We start from the raw sequence: 18,310 nt of genomic DNA on the forward strand, positions 1-18,310 counted from the left end.
TTTCGCTTCCCCAGCCCCCAATGTCTTATCTTCACCACGGACATCCAGTCCCTATACACTTCCATTCCCCATCACGAAGGTCTCCAACTCCTCTGCTTCTTCCTCTCCCACCGACCCAACCAGTACCCTTCCACTGACACCCTCTTTCGACTGACTGAACTGGTCGTCACTCTTAACAACTTCTCCCTCCAATCCTCCCACTACCTCCAAACCAAAGGAGTAGCCATGGGCACCCGCATGGGCCCCAGCTATGCCTGCTCCGCAGCTACACTGGCACCAACCCCCACCTTTTCCTCCGTTACATCGATGATAGTATTGGCGCTACCTCGTGCTCCCATGAGGAGGTTGAACAGTTCATCCACTTTACTAATACCTTCCACCCTGACCTCAAATTTACCTGGACCATCTCAGACTCCTCCCTCCCCTTCCTTGACCTCTCCATTTCTATCTCGGGCGACCAACTCAACACAGATATTTACTACAAACCGACCGGCTCCCACAGCTACCTCGACTACACCACCTCCCACCCTGCCCCCCTGTAAAAACGCCGTCCCATATTCCCAATTCCTTCGCCGCCGCTGCAACTGCTCCCAGGAGGACCAATTCCACTACCGAACAAACCAAATGGCCTCCTTCTTCACAGAACGCGGAGGGAGTGGTCTCTCTGGAACGCTGATAGGGGATATATTTCCCTCCCCACCCCTATCAGCTTTCCAGAGAGACCACTCCCTCCGCGACTCCCTCGTCAGGTCCACACCCCCCACCAACCCAACCTCCACTCCCGGCACCTTCCCCTGCAACCGCAAGAAGTGCAAAACTTGCACCCACACCTCCCCCCTCACCTCCCTCCAAGGCCCCAATCGATCCTTCCATATCCGTCGCAAATTTACCTGCACCTCCACACACATCATTTACTGTATCCGCTGCACCCGATGTGGTCTCCTCGGGTGATAGGCCGCCTACTTGCGGAACGTTTCAGGGAACACCTCTGGGATACCCGCACCAACCAACCCAACCGCCTTGTGGCTAAACACTTTAACTCCCTCTCACACTCCGCTATGGACATGCAGGTCCTTGGCCTCCTCCATCGCCAGACCCTGGCCACATGACGCCTGGAGGAAGAGTGCCTCACCTTCCGCCAGGAACCCTCCAACCACACGGGATGAATGCAGATTTCTCCAGCTTCCTCATTTCCCCTCCCCCCACCTTATCTCAGTCCCAACCCCCGGATTCTCTTGACCTGCAATCTTCTTCCCGACCTCTCCGCCCCTACCGCCTCTCCGGCTTATCACCCTCACCCTCAATTCCTTCCACCTATCGTATTCCCAGCATCCGTCCCCCAAATTCTCTCCCCCCTACCTTTTATCTCAGCCCGCTTGGCACACCAGCCTCATTTCTGAAGAAGGGCTTATGCCCGAAACGTCGATTCTCCTGCTCCTCGGATGTTGCCTGGCCTGCTGTGTTTTTCCAGCACCACATTTTATACTTTAATCTAGGCAACATCTTAATAAACCTATTTCTCAACTTTTCTGAAAGCCTTCATATTACTTTTATAGAACGAGGACCAGAAATGCACGCATGACTCCAAGTGTGGTCTCACTAAAATTTTATATAGCTACAATATGACTTTCAAACTTTTATACTCAATACCCCGACCAATGAAGGCAATTATGCTATATGCCTTCTTTTCCAAATTATCCATTTGTGTTGCCACTTTCAGGGAGCTATGAATGTGGACCCCAAAATCTGTCTGCACTCTTCTGCACTTTCCACAACTCTACCAATTTTCAAATTATCTGCAAATCTACTGATCAGATAAGCTGCTTTTTCATCCAAATCAGAGGTCCCAGCACTGATCCTTGTGGAACATCAGTGGTCATAGACCTCCAGTCAGAAAAACACCCTTCTGCAAATTCTTTCTGCCTTCCATAATCAAGCCAATTTTGCATCCAACTTGCCATCTCACCATGGATACTGTGTGACTTAATCTTCTGGACCAGCCTGCCATGCGGAACCTTGTTTTCGTAAAGTCCATGTATACAACAACCACTGCCCTATCATAATCAATCATATCTGTTACTGACTCAAAAAACTGCACCAACTTTGTGAGACAAGACTACCTCTGCATAAAGCCATGCTGACTATCCCCAGAATGTCTATTCTTCTTCAACAATTTCCCCATACAGATGTTAGGCTAACTGGTATGTAATTCCCTGATTTTCCTCTTTTGCCCTTCTTAAAACGTGGAGTGATATGTACAATTTTCCAATCCAGAGGGACTACTCCTATATATAGGGACCTCTGAAAGATTAATCAGGGCATATACAATGTGCGCCTTTAACTATTTCCTTTAACATTCTTGATGGAAACTATGAGGTCCCATTTTTCGCTCTTTAATTCCAGTAATTTCATTATTCCTGTTGTTTTACTTCGGTTAATTTTGTTCAGTCCCTGTCCCTGATCCACTATTAATTTCCTCGGACTTCTGGCAAGCTATCCTCTTTTCCTACTTTAAATACTGAGACAAAGTAATTATTCAACATATCTGCTAGATCCCTATTGTCATTGACAATACGTCCACTTTCCAATAAAGACTGGTCCAACATTGCTTCTGACCACCCACTTTCCCTTTATGTAACTATAACATTTCTTCTGATTAATTTTGATGTCACTTGCAAGTTGCTTTCATCAGCCTTTTTAATAACTCTTACAAGCTACTTTGTGACCCTTTGCTTGTCTTTGTATCTTTCCCATTTAGGCAGGATCAGGGCTGTTTTTTTACATTCTTGCATGCCTTTTTCTTTTAGTTCTATGCTGTCCCATGTCTGTTTAGTTGGTCATGGTTGGTTTTTCAGTGAAATGGAGCTCTTCTCTCTCAGGGTATAAACTGGTTCGGTGGTATAATTTGTTTTATATTGTGTTAAATGTTTATTTAAACATCTTCCACCATCCTTCCGTTGTTTTATCCATTAGCAGATTTTCTCAGATTACTGTGGACAGTCTGTTTCATCTTATTAAAATTAATGTTACCTCGATCTAAAACTCTAGCAGCTGTTTACTTTCAAACGTGATAATAAACTCGATGACACTGTGGTTACTATTTGATAAATGCTCACAAACAATTAGGTTACAAAATAAATCTGGCTCATTACACTTTACTAAGTCCGATACTGCTTGTCCCCTTGTTGTATCTCAGACATAGTATTGGAGGAAACTATCCTTCCGTGAGAACTATCAAAAGTCTTCTGTAGTCCAAACTATATCCATAGGCATCCCCTTATCAACTCTACAAGTTATATTCTTGAAAAGTTCTGGTAGATTTGTGAAGCGTGGTCAGAAGTAAATCCATGTCAACCAAGCCCAATCCTATCACTGTTTTCAAAATGCTCAGCTATTAAATATTTTATAATGGATTCCAGCATTTTCCTATTCCTGATGTCTTTACTAACTGGTCTAAAATTCCCTATTTTCTCTCTACCTTCTTTTTAAATAGTGGATTACATTAGCACCTCTCCGATCCACAGGAGCTGTTCCAGAGTCTACAGAATCTTGAAAAGTAACCACCAATGCATCCACTATTTCCAGAATCACTTCCTGAAATACACTGAGATGTAGATGATCTGCTCCTGGGTGTTTACTGGCCTTTAATCCCATCAATTTTCCCAAATCCATTTCTCAACTAATACTGATTTCCTTGTTTTTAGTTTTTGTTTAACCATTTTCTAAAATGCTATTTTCTCTATGGGAGAAGTGCAAACAAAATTTAGTGCAAAAAGTCTAAACTTGACTTATTCATGACTGACATAATTTGTATTTTAACCCGAAGATGTAGGAGCAGAAATGGCCATTCAGCCCATCAGGTCTGTTCCACCATTCAATCATGGCAAATAAGTTTCTCAAACCCAATTTTCTGCCTTCTCCCCACAACCTTTGATCACCTTAAGAACCTACCTATTTCTGCCTTAAATACACACTCACTGACTTGGCCTCCATAGCTTTTTGCGGCAATGAGTTCCACAGATTAATCACCCTCTGGTTGAAGAAATCCCTCCTCATTTCAGCTCTGAAGTATCATCCCTTCAGTCTGAGGTTGTGCACTTGACTGCTCATCTCTCCTACTATTGGAATCATGTTCTCCATGTTCACTCTGTCCAGACCTTTCAGTATTCTGTGAGATTCAATCAGAACCCCCCCTTAGGCTTCTAAACTCTTCATATGACAATTCCTTCAACCCAAGGATCATTCTTGTAAACCTTCTCTGGATCCCTCCAACACCAGAACACGCTTCCTGAAACACAGGGTCCAAAACTGCTCACAATTGTGATGGACCAAATCAAACCTTCATTGCATTTCAAGGAGATAGCTTAGACTCTAACTTTTAATTAACGGCAAGTATAAGGCACGGTATTCCAGATGTGATTTCTTTGGCCAAAGTACTTGGCTTTAAACAAAATACAGTTTATTCTTACACCACAGTAACTACAAACAGAATAAAGAAGAATTGGCATAACTTTAACCTTATCGAGACACTTAACAAAATAATATCTCTTTTAACTGCTAATCATCAACTGTTCCAATATAGCAACATCCCACAAACACACCCTTGGTAAATGCAAATTCAGCAAAACAGATCTCCCTCACTTCCGATCTTCTCCAGTTCATAAGGAAAACCTGAAACAATGAATCTTGCAGCAGAGAGACAGTTCAAACTTTTGTAGCAGCTGTATCAATCAGTTTCAACTCCAAAACTCCCAACTTCAACAACTGAAAGTAAAACTAAAACCCTAGGTATTTGTGAGCCCGAATCTACCTATTCATGCTTCTTTTGTCTAATTTAAAAATAATTTTCCATGCAGCAGACATCTCATCATCAGATTTACAACATCCTTCTTTGAAAGAAACAGGATGGAACAGCTTCTTCTGAAAGGCACATCTCATCACACAATATTGCAAATGCAGTCTGATCTGAGACCTATACAGCCTCAGCAGTACATCTCTGCTCTTGTATTCGATCCCGTTTGAAATGACTGCTAATATTGCATTTGCCTTCCTAAGTGCCAAATGAACCTGCACATTTACTTTAATATAATCCTAAACTAGAAGTCCTAACTCCCTTTGCTCTTCAGGTTTCCAAAACCTTTCCCCATTAAGAAAACAGTCTATGCCTCTACTCTTCCTATCAAAGTAGATAACTTCATATTTTCCATACTGTATTCCATCTGTGACTTCTTGCCCACTCTCCTAGCCTGTTCCAATCCTGCTGCAGCCTCCCCACTTCCTCAATACTTCCTGCCCCTCCATCTATCTGTGTGTTACCTGCAAACCTCTCAACAATGCCTTCAATTTCTTCGTCCAATTGTTAATGGAGAATGTGAATAATTGTGGACTCAACACTGACCCCTGTGGAACTTCACGAGTCACCGGCTGCTAACCTGAAAAAAATCCTTTTATCCCTACCCTCTGCCTTCTGCCAATCAATCAGTCTTCTATCTGTGCCAATACCTAGCCCCTAACACCATAGGCTCTAACGTATTTAGCAACCTCCTGTGTGGCACCTTGTCAAAGGCCTTCAGGAAATTCAAATAGATCACATCCACTGGTTCTCCTGTCTAACTTGTTTGTTACTTCCTCAAAGAATGTGAGCAGCCCTATTTGATCAAGTACTTCCAAGTACTCCACAAGCTCATTCTTAATAATGTCTTGAACATAGAAATATTTAAACATTGAATAGTTATAGCACAGAAGAAAGTTACTTGGCAAGTTCTGTCTATGCCCTCTCCAACAAGCTCTAGCCAACAGCAACTTAGTTACTTCCAATCTCCAGTTTTTGCCCAACAACCCTGCAATATTTTTTCTTCAGATAATTATCTATTTTTCTTGAAAGTCATGATTAAATCTAACTCCATCATATTGATAAGCAGTACATTCCAGACCCTATCCACCTTCCTTTGATTGTTTTACAAACTAGCCGAGTAAACTTCTGTTCTTGAATTTTCCACTAATGGAAACAGGTTTCTCCCTCTGCTTACTGGCCAAGCCCCTCATGAGCACTTTTATCAAATCTGTTTTCAACCCTATCTTCTTAAATCTGCTTCTCTAATCAATATACATAACTGAAGTCCATCATCCTTTGAACCATTCTTGTAACCTTTTATGCAACACATGGAATGTCTTCAGGTCCTTTTAAACTCAGATCCCACAACTGGACACAATATTCTATTTAAGGCCTTTTTTTTAATCTAAGTTGGTCATTATTTCCCAGCATTTGTACTCAGTGTCTTTATATTAAAAAAACTCAAGATCCTGTGGACTTTCAACCAATTTCTCAACCTGTCTATTTTGCCACTTCTATGAATTGTGTAAATATAGCCTAAATCTCTCTGCTCATGCACATTTTTTAGAGTCACATCCTATACTTCACATTTTCTCCACTTGGTTTTTGAACCAAAATGTACCATGTATATACCTTGCCACATATCCATCCATTCCTCCAGCTTATGTCCTCTTGAACACTATTACTCTCCTCACAGTATAATCTGCAAAGTTTGAAATTGTGCCTTGCACACCCAAGTCTACATTATTCATATATGTCAAAAATAGCAGTCATCTTCATGCTGATCCCAGGTCTACTACTATCTGACTTGATCCAGTCAGAAAACTGCTCACCATTATTCTCTTATCTGTCATTCAGGCAACCTTGTGTTCATGCATCCGGCACTTTATGAAATACCATCTCGAGGTATATGTACACAACATCAGCTGCATTACATTTATCAACTCTCTTTGAATGTCTTTAAAAAACACAATAAGTTTGTTAATTGCAATTTGTCTTTAACAAATCCAGACAGGTTATCCATTTTTATCCAAGTAGTTCTCAACTTTACACCAGATTATCATTTTAAACTGACTGGCCTGGTGTTGCTGGGCTTACGCTTCGACTTATTTTGAATAAGAGTGTAACATTTGCAATTCCTCAGTCATTTGGAATCAGTCCTGTAAATCACTGTAATTTTTATTTTACAGTTGCCACTCGTGCCAACAATGCAACCATCAATAGAATTACTAAGAAAAGCTATGAACTAAGGAAGGAAATTAATTTCTACTGACGTTCTTCCTTAAAAATATTCATATTTGCCATAAAAATGATAGCTTAGACAATGGTGTGACGTCTTTACTTTTGACCTAAAATTTTACAGTATTTGCATGCCAAATTATGGTAACTACTCATTATAATTATTAGTCAGACTGACTGCAGTCTTATTTGTAGAAAATCCTATAATTTTTAATAACCTGTACTCTTTAGGATCAAAAAAATTTGCTCCCACATCTTCCTGACTCCAGATTGTCAGCAACGCACGTCAGGACTGGCAAAGATCTAGACACATAGGCATATGTGGGAATTGTCCAAGGAGTTTAAACTTCCAATGTGCAACGTCCACTCCGACTCCGCTCACCAGAATTGAGAGACTGAGCTGCAAATTTCTCCTCCAGTTTGTTATTAATGTCACTGCTGAACAGATGATCGAGAGCTTTATTTTGTCTCTCCCTTTTCTTAAATAACCTTCATTTTTTTTAACCTTCCCCTAATGACAATGGTTTGTTGCTTGGATATAATTCCATGGTTACCAGCTATCTTCGAATACCTCGCACAATCGGTCATTACTCGTGTGTGAACTTTTACAGTCTCCAACAACTGTCTGTTCAATCTCAAGAAGTGTCATGGCAGAGGCCATGATCTCACTAACATTTTACATAAGTTTCAGCTAAGGTCAGAAGTTGGATATCTCCTCTTTGTCCTAACTGTCCATTTGACTCCACCTACTTCAGGCATTCCAGCTCCATTTCTGTTCATATTTCTGTCCCATATTCATACATGTATCACTCATTCTCTCTTCCCTCATTTATTTTTAGCCTTTCACACTTTCCCTCATTTCAGTTTTGTTTCCATTCATCTGAACCAAACAAAGGAAAAGAAGGCTCCAGGTTTGTCATCAATTCCCAACCGAATGAGCAGAGATTTTATTTGAACTCACCATATGTTATATCAACATAATTAGTATAGGATATGAATGGAAAAACATGAAATTTTTGTTAGTATCATAGCAGTTGCACTGTCTTGTTACCTCTTGCACACTTGGATTGGCAATCTTTATGCTGCTGTGTTCTGGAGGAACAGTTGGTGGAGGCGGTGCTCTGCGTTTCTTTACATCTGTCATTTGAGCCATTCTCAATATGTTGTTAGTAGAGAGCGTTGGATTCAACATAGTTGATCGTGTGTTAACAGTTGGTGTGGATGGCGCTGTTGAATAACCCTGTAGTTGCAGGGAAAGATTTGATGAACAAACGTCTGCACAAAAATATATAACTAGATAAATTTTAATAATCACTTCACTCTTAAAAGGTCACACCAGCTATCTTTTCTTTTATTCTTTCACGGTATGTGGGCATCACTGGAAAAGCTAGCATTTGTTGCCATTCCTAACTGACCCTGAACTGAATGGTTTGTGAGGCTGTTACAGGGAGCAGTTAAGAGTCAATCACATTACTGTAGATATGCGTGCCAGATCAGATAAGGATGGCATATTTCCCCCTAAAAAGGCAAGTGAACACGAGTGATCATGATGGATTTCTCGGGCAAACAACAATGGTTATAACGACAGAGACTGTTTTTTAATTCCAGATTTTATGAACTGAATTTAAAATCCACAGCTGCCATAATGGGAATTGAACTGGTGTTTCAAGAAGATTAGCCTAGGCTGTTGTGATTTCTGTCAAGTAAGAGTAGTGCTGGAAAAGCACAGGAGGTCAGGCAGCATCCGAGGAGCAGGAAAATAGACATTTCAGGCAAAAGCCCTTCATCAGGAATGAGACTGGGTGCCTCGGGGATGGCTTTTCCAGCACTACTCTAATTTTGACTCTAATCTCCAGCATCTGCAGTACCCATTTTCGCCTGTTATGATTTCTGTGGCAGAGGATAATCATTTTGGGTTAAAAGTGATTTTAACTTAATTCATCAGAGAGCTGTATTATCCTCATTTTAAAAAACATAGGTTTTCAGATGAAACTTCAGGTGACTTTTTATGAACAGACATAAATTATGAATATAATCCCTTGATTGAATGCACTTATATATTCTTGGAGGAGTTGTACTTCCATAAAAATACTGCTCATCCTAATCACAGGTGGAATGAAGGAGGACATGGACTCTGCTGAATAATAGAGTCATAGAAATGTACAGCATGGAAACAGACCCTTCGGTCCAACCCTGTTCAGTTGCTGTCGTGCATCCTGCAGGTCCTCCAGCAAGGCAATGAGGGAACAGAGGTTCACAATAGGGGCAGCAATCATGTAAGGTTGATGACATTGGCTTTTATGGCACACTGTTGTAGCTGTATCCAACTAAGCAAGTGGTAAACATTTCATTATGCTCCTGATTTGAGTCTTGTAGATGGTAAGGAAGCCAATTGTCACAGAGTATGTAGCTGCTCTTGTTACTAGCTATTGATATGATGCACCTATTCAGCATTAGGTTAATATTAGCCTCAAATAATTGGTCCTAGAAACATCTAATTTCTACAAGAAACTCTGGGGAATAGTAGACTACTCTTTAAATTAATATTTCCCATGTATTGTTTCATGTACAGTTACACACTTATTCAAATGTGTATAAGAGATAACCAAATGAAAACATATTGTATGAAAATTTCTGTAAAATATATTTGTGGTATGGCACTATCACATTGGGATGTTTGAAACATTTTTCCACAGAAATCAAATGGGAAAGTTGCAGATAAAATTTGTTTGCATGGAGTCCATAAACATGTTTCGTTTTTAAAGATATGTTGGTGCATTGGTGACATTTAAGAGGCTGCTGGATGGTTACATAAATAGGGAGAGAATAGAGGAATAAGGGTAGAAGGTTTGCTTTTCAGTTTAGTTAGGGTATGATGATTAGCACAGACTTGGAGGGTCGAAGGGTCTGTTCTTGTGCTGTACTTCTCTTTTGTTCTTTTTGGATAATAAGTTGTTAAACTAGCGGGTTTTGAGAAGATTTGTAGCTCAGATTGAGGTTTTGGACTTAGGTTTGCTCGCTGAGCTGAAAGATTCATTTCCAGACATTTCATTACCTTACTAGGTAACATCTTCAGTGCTTTCTACTTATATGTTTGGGTCTCTTTGGGTTGGTGATGTCATTTCCGGTGGTGATGTTATTTCCTGTGGTGAAGTCACTTCCTGTTCCTTTTCTCAGTGGGGTGGTAGATGACATCACCAACCCAAAGTAAACCAAACATATAAATAGAAAGCAGGAATTTTCAGCATTGCTTCGTATGAGGTCCACTGAAGATATTACCTAGTAAGGTAACGAAACATCTGGAAATGAACCTTTCAGCTCAGCGAGCAAACCTACGTCCAAAATGTTGTTAAACTTTTTGGTTCACTCACTTAATCTTATATCTGTCTTATTAGTGATTTTGCCTCGATTATTAGGCATGACCTAGTCTGAATAAGGCCATGCTGTCACTCTGTGGCCAACTCCTATTCATTTAAGTTCTTGCTGTAATCCAAGTAAATTCTAATGACTTTTTCACAACTGTCAGGCTTGTTCTTACCATGGGTGAATTTTACACTTTTCAAGATGGGGAGAAGATGGTTGGAGCAGGAGTATGAACCAGAAGTGTATCTTTCAACGAATCCCATACTTACCTCTTAAAGACACTAACCAAAATGTCTTGCATTTAAATTAATGGCCGGCCAACAAGAAACTAGTCAACTAGGTAAGTGAATGTTGGCAAGTGCACCTAATTAGGATATCCGGACAGGTCATCCAGGGAGAGAGGGAACGGGCTGTGAAATGGAAGTCAATCATAGCTGCCCATCTAAACACATTGGGCAAGGACTGGTGGTAGCAACACAGAAATGAATCATCTTGACCCAAATTTTGGACAAAGAATCTTGCAATGAACCACTGGAGTAGCAGCAATTAAGAGCTTGGTTTTAAATTTAGGTGACCATTCAGGGCATTTGCCAGGGAGGAAAGAACATCTGTCCCATTGCCCTTCTGAATAACAAGTATTTTGAAAAAGGTCAAATTCTCCTCTTTAACTCATTATGTCTTTCCACAGAGACCGTAAGGCCACTATATAGCAATCAAACTGTTGAAGGGTCCAGAACAAGGACAACCACACAGTTTGCTCATGATTCCCCATCAGAGCTCCTTCAGGCTGTCAGTGATTGGTGAATGATCCTAATGCCTGCTGACAGCAAAGCAGCCTAGACAGAGGGCAAAGACACAGTGAGTAGCTATGATATTGTCGACAGGACATGGCTACAATCCTGTAAAAGGATTCCACGACTTCTTACAATTTGCCGGGCTGTACGTACAACCATTTTGCAGATGGATCTACATGGAAGAGTGTTATGTGTGTCAGATGTGACATCATCATGTTGCTTTCCCAGTGCCCAAAGCAGCAACCCATTAGTTAGCAAGGATCTTGAAACATAATAACTGACAACAAAAGATATGTTAGCCACACAACTGAAAGCATAATTTTTCCACAGTACATTCATTAAAATGTCTGTTTTAACTTACAGAACAAAAGAACACCTTAAAGATAACTAGGACAGGAGATGGTCAACCCAACTTGGCAACTTTCAGCCCTCTAGAAGGGTAACTGCTGGAATTAGTAGCAGATCAGAGGAATCACATCACAGGAGGGTGAGGTTGTAGGATAGACCTGGGATGGTCAGAGTCAAGGCTGCATTGCTCTCTCCTTCAAAGATATTGCTGAACTGGGTAGACAGAGGAAATTAGGGAAGATAGCAGGGATGTAGATTTGATGGGTTTGGTCCATCTATAAAAAAAGAGGTGTTAGTGTGTGTCTTCACAAAATGAGTCTGTCTGAAGTCATCTTAAAATGATGATGGTGCCTTTCATTCTCCTTGTATGTTTCATCCGCAGATAAAACAGTACAGGCTGCATCATTAGCCCCAAGGGATTAATGTTAACCTCCAAGGAGAAGGAAATCTCAGAGGATGCAGTATCACATCCTTGCTCCAAACCTACCACCAGCGCAGATACATGCACCTTGGTGAGTGTGTGCGAATCCAGTTGTTGGGGATTACACACTGTTGTAAGCACATTACAGTCACAGGACCAGTGTTGGAAACTAAGATAATGCAGGCCTCTCAGACTTGAAGAAATATTAGAAGTGACCTTTATGCTGAAGGCCAGGTGAAGAGTCTCCAAAGTCATCCACCAAATGGCAGATGCTGGACGTACAGTGCAAGGTGCATGGAGATGTGACAGAGACTCTATAGCAGTGTGCATAGTATCACGGACAGTGGAAGAATCCATGCAGTCCATTAGCAGTGCAATCAATCACCATACAAAATATACTGCATCCTCCAGTGAGATCTGGTGACTGACATTGGACAGCTCACTGGTGGTATACAGCATACGCTTTCTGTCTCTGATGTCTAGTGTCCAAAACCAGAGCAAGAGGTGTACAAAGAATCAGGCATCACATCCAGATGCTTGCTGCTTTCAATAAAGCAGAGAGGGCCAAATGATCAGTCCCACTGATCTTCAGTAGTTTCCAGGCCCTACCTTTCAGAGTGTAATCCCTTACCTTGTTAGCCTTGTCCAATTGCATTACGTCACACTTTTCCAAGCCGAACTCCATTTTTCATTGCTCTGCCCATCTAACCTATCCATTAATATCCTCCTGCAGTTTACAGCTCTCCCCCAAGATCTCCTCCCTTGCCTGCCGCAATGATTGGGATGCATCTTATCCAGGCCAGCAGATTTATCAACTTTCAGACTGATAATCATGCCAGTATTTCCTCTTTCTCTAACATTTCACAGTCCTCTACCCTGATGTCTATTGCTGCATCATCCGTTATAAAAGTGAAGACTAATCAATATTCATTCTAAACTGCATACAGTGATCAGCATAGCAATGCCATTCACAGTATTGCCTTACAGTTCAGGAACTCACTGCCAAACACAGATTTTGAAGGTTCGTGCTGGAGAGAAAAACATTAGCGAGAATGTTAAGACTGAGGCAAAGCATTCATTCAGGACCATGCCCATGTCTTCTAGTTTCACACACAGATAATTGCAATGGGTCCCCAACAGGTCCTACTATTTCCTAAGTTACTCTGTTGCTCTTTACATATTTAAAAAAAAAACTGCTGAGGCTTTCCTTTATTCCACCTGCCAATGCTTACTCATTGCTTTCTCCTCGCTTTCCTAATTTTATGTCTCGGCTGCCCCCCTGCACTTCTTCTACTCCACTAGGGATTCTGTTATATTGAGCATTTGGTATCTACCATAAACCTTGCTCTTTTTCTTAATCTTCATCTTTATGTTGCTTGACATCAAGGGTTCTCTGTGCTTGGTTTCATCCTTTGTCTTTATGGGAACATACTTAACCAGTACTCTTGCTGTTTCCTCCTCGAATGTCTCTCACTGTTCTGACATAGTTTTATCAACAAGTTGCTGCTCCCAGAAGAATTGGGCTAAATCATCTTTGATCTTGGCAAAATTCATCTTTCCCCAGTTTTGAATTTTTATTCCCAGCTTATCCTTATTGTTCTCCATAATTATCCTAAATGTAGTTGAGTTATAGTCACTATCTCCAATTTTACCCGACTGATACACCTTCCATCTACCTGAGCTCATTTGTGAATTTCTGCCCCTCCCTATTAGGATTTCGACATTAAGGTGAGAAAAGTTCTTCTGGATAGAATTTAAGTATTTTGTTCCTTCCATGCCTTGCACATTAGAACTACTCCAGTCAATATATAGGCAGTTAAAATCTCCTACTATTAGTGCATTATTATTCTTACACTACTCTGAAATTTGAATACATATTTCATCTTCTATCTCTCCCTGAATATTTGGAAACTCATAGAACACACCCAACTGCATGTCTGCTCCTTCATTTTTTTTCCCTAAGCATTTGGCTTCATTTATTGATCCTTCCAGGATATTATCCCACCTGACAGCTACAATTGATTCTTTGATCAATATTGTGACCACACTCTCCCTTTATATTTCCCTCTCCATCTTGTCTGAATATCCTATAACCAGGAATGTTGCACAGCCAATACTTTCCATCTTTCACCCAAGTCTGTCACAGCTATGATACCATGATCCCACATGTCTACGTCTTCAGCTCATCTATCTTCTTCCTCAACGTCCTTCCATTAAAATATATTCCATTTAGCCTTGCTCAACTTACTTCTTACTGATCTGCTTACATTTTCTCTGACTTCCAGCTTAGCCAGTCTGGAGCACAATCCTTTGTTGTATTCATGGTATTTTACCTAAAACGTCAACAGTAGTTGTTTGACTGTAGAAGTGGAACTTTTTCTCTCGAAGGGTAAATAATTGCCCAGCAATTGTATTGTACATTTCATTGTATACTTCTAAATATTATTATCTGTTTACAGTTCAGTCTAGTTCACAACACTCAGAACTCAGAATATTTATTACATCATACCTCCAAATCTACATTTTTATTCTCACCTCAACAGGCTCCTTGCATTGAAATATATACCATTAATCTCCTTTTTTCGTCTGTTCTCTAGCCTTTTTTTGTTTCAACCTCCCACATTTACCTACTAATTTTCTGTCTTCCAGCTTCTCTTCCTGTCCAGGTGTATCCCGCTATCCAAAAGTAGAATGTTCCTATGACGCCATTCGCAAGCCGAAATGGCATAAAGTGAAGAAGCAATTGCCATTCATTTATATGGGAAAAATGTTTGAGCGTTCCCAGACCCAAAAAAACCTACCAAATCATACCAAATAACACATAAAGATAAACTAACACTAACATACAGTAAAAGGCCGTCAGAGGTTGGGGTGGTGGGAGGTACAGGAGACTGGGGTGTAGGACAGAGAGGAAGAGGGTAATCTATTAACATCTCACGGTTGTCTGAAACATCTTGCTAACAGACGCACAAAATACATTGAGATAGAGCACAGATGCTCACAGGCACAGTTCAAAGCTATGGCAGCTTGGTGCTGGGATACTGAGTGTAGTTCCTGGGGAAGGCGCTTGGCGGTGCCATTCTTGCTGTGCACGCTTTTTCGTAAAAGCGAAAATCCTCTTTCAATTAGCGAGAACAGGTACTAAAGTAGGTCTTTCATAAAAGCGAATTGGTGTAAAGCGAACGTTCAAAAAGCGGGGGATACCTGTACCTGAATTTCTCTACAAGTTCTGACTGTGTTCTCCAGATGTTTCTGAGTTCTGAAGAGGGGTCACTAGGCCTGAAACAGACATCTACACAAAAATGTTGATAAATTGCACATGTATATCCTATGACATACAATGTGCAAATTATATTAAGATAATTTATTTTAGAGACTTATTTTGAACCAGTGGCATGTTTATGTGTATATGCACATAAGTATGCCCACTCCAGTCCCACACTGCACCTCCACATCACATGAAAACAGGATAGGTCTCAGCCAATTACTGCCCAATTAGTCTCACTTTAAACTTCAGCAAAGTGATGGCAGGGATCATCAAGTATGCTGTCAAACAACTGTTGCACAACAGTAACCTGCTCACTGACTACTCATTTTGAGTTCTGTTAGGGCCACTCAGCTTCTGACCTTATTGCAGCCTTGGTCTAAACATGGACAAGGAACAGATATGAAAAGGTTAGCAGAGAATGACAGCTCTTAACATTAAGATAACAGTTGATCAATTGTGTCCTCTGGGACCCCTAGTAATGGTGAAGTCGATGGGAATTAGGAGGAAACCTCTACCAACAGTGAGATTCTTTGCTGATGTCTGCACAATGATCAATGCATCAGACACTGAAGCAGTCCATGCATGCAGCAAGATCTGGACAGCATCAAGGTTTGGGCTGATGAATGGCATTACTTGTTCACATCAAACAGTTGCCAGGCAGTGACCACCACTGACAAGAGGGTATCTACGCATCACCTTTTTACATATGTATTATTGCTGAATCCACACTTTCAAAATCTCTGGAGTTACCATTACCCAAAAACTAAACTGGATCAGCCAAGTAAATATTCTGTCTATAACAGCAAGTCAGAAGTTGGGAATGCAAACACAAGTAACTCACCTCCTCACTCCCCAAAGTCTGTCACCATTTACAAGGTACAAATCAGGAGTGTGATGGAACACTCATCATTTGCCTGGATGAGTACAGCTCCAAAACCACTCAAGTAGCTTGACTCCTCTGGATACCAGTTGACAAAGCAAACCTCTTGATTGGCAGTACATCCATCATCTTAAGGTTTTACTCCCTCCGCCACCAAGACACAATAGAAGGAATATGTACCATCTACAAGATATGCTGAAATAATTCACCAAGGCTCTTTTGGTAGCTTCTACCAAACCCTTGCCCCCGATCATACAGAAAGGCAAGGTGAACAAATGCATGAGAATACCATCATCTGAAAATTCCTCTTCAAGCCACACACAATCCTGACTTATAACTATATCGCAATACCTTCACTGTCACTTTGTCAAAACCCTTCTTTATAGATATATTGGAATACCTACACAGCATTGGCTGCAGCAGTTCATGAGATGGTTTGCCACTGTCTTCTCTTGGGCTGAACAACAAATGCTGGCCTAACCAGTAACATGCATATCCTGTGAAATGACAAAAAAGTCCCTTTTTGTGCTTTTCTCCTTTAGATATTAGATATTCCACTGGGAGTGCTGAAGAAGAATGGTTATTCTCAGGAAATCAGGAGGTCCTTCAAAAAACATATTCAGAAGGCAGTGGAAGTGGATGCCACTGCCAGGATTCAAGCCTGGGGAATCTGGATATAATACACAGAAACATAGAAAATAGGAACAGGAGGAGTCATTCGGCTTTTCAAACCATTCAATAAAGTCATTATACACTCAGTACTCTGTTTCTACTTTTGCCTCATACTTATTCCTTTAGCCTCAAGAAATATTTCTAATACCTCGGTGAAAACATTCAATGTTTTGGCCTCAAGTGCTTTCTGCAGAAAAGAATTTGACAGACCCATCACTCTCTGGGCTAAGAAGTTTCTCCTAATTGCAATCCTAAACAGCCTACCAATATGATTAAACTGCGATCCCCTGGTTCTGGACTCCTAGGTCATTGGGAACATCCTTCTTGCATTTACCTTGTCTAGTCCTGTTAGAATTTTATAGGTTTCTGTGAGATACCCCCTTATTATTCAAAACTTCAGTGAATATAGTCCTAACTGACCTAGACTGTCTCCATGCATCAGTCCTGTCATCCAAGGAATCAGTCTAGTAAACCTTTGTTGCATTCACTACAATCTAATTGGTGATGGCAGTGGTGATGAAAGATGCATCACAATATGATTTCATACTCACAATTACTCAGGTACTCTGTCAATGCACAATTTAGAGGGCAGTATAGAACCAGCACCTATGTACAGGGCAACTTTGATTATCCGAACGCCGACTATCCAAATTTTGGATTATCCGAACAAGATTTCAAGGTCCCGATGCTTGGGTAAACTGTTATCTGAACATTCGATTATCCAAACATTCGACTATCTGAACAAAGTACTCCCCGTCCATGTCGTTCAGATAATCGAGGTTGTTCTGTACACTGAGACACCAGGCATGAGCAGCCAGCAGCCAGAGCAGGTGGCAAGGATGGCACAGGTGTTAACTTGCAGGAAGGTGAAGGGCACTTTGAATTCTGGTGCAGAGGACTCAAGTAAGGATTTTGATGTCAGTAGCCAACAAAAAAATGCTGATCTGTACGCAGAATTAAATATTTTGTCTTTTTGGGAAGCTTGACAGAATGTCAAGCGGCAAGGCAGAGTCCAGCAGCACTTGATACACAGCATAGAAGTGGCACCTAACCTCACCAGTCCAACTATAACAGATCATCTGATAGCTGATGTCTCAGCTTCCATCGCAGCACAAGCATTTCCAACAGATGTCCCAAGTGTTGCAGTGAAGCTTTGACTAAAGGCAACATTAGGGCTGCCATCATGACCAAAGTACAAATGTCCTATGTCATGAACTCTCCAGCGGTTTTCTCAAACTGTTACTTACAGTTACGTTTCTTCTTGAATGGATGCATTTCGACCATAAGACCGTAAGTAAGGCCATTCGGCCCATCGAGTCCACTCCGCCATTCAATCATGGCTGATGGGCATTTCAACTCCACTTACCCGCATTCTCCCCGTAGCCCTTAATTCCTTGTGACATCAAGAATTTATCAATCTCTGCCTTGAAGACATTTAGCGTCCCAGCCTCCACTGCACTCTGCGGCAATGAATTCCACAGGCCCACCACTC

General features: G+C 41.1%; 1 protein-coding gene across 6 annotated transcripts in view; it reads right to left on the bottom strand.

The window, feature by feature from the left end:
* cobl (cordon-bleu WH2 repeat protein) overlaps positions 1 to 18,310 on the bottom strand; it is a 369,755-nt gene that overhangs the window by 162,346 nt on the left and 189,099 nt on the right. For all 6 annotated transcript variants that reach the window (XM_043690114.1, XM_043690116.1, XM_043690115.1 and 3 more), the window contains one exon: positions 8,124 to 8,312. In XM_043690114.1, coding sequence (XP_043546049.1) covers positions 8,124 to 8,312 — 189 coding nt within the window. The remainder of the gene's footprint in view (positions 1 to 8,123; positions 8,313 to 18,310) is intronic.

This window comes from Chiloscyllium plagiosum, chromosome 5 (genome assembly GCF_004010195.1).
Source record: "Chiloscyllium plagiosum isolate BGI_BamShark_2017 chromosome 5, ASM401019v2, whole genome shotgun sequence".
In the NCBI taxonomy this organism is placed as follows: Eukaryota; Metazoa; Chordata; class Chondrichthyes; order Orectolobiformes; family Hemiscylliidae; genus Chiloscyllium; species Chiloscyllium plagiosum.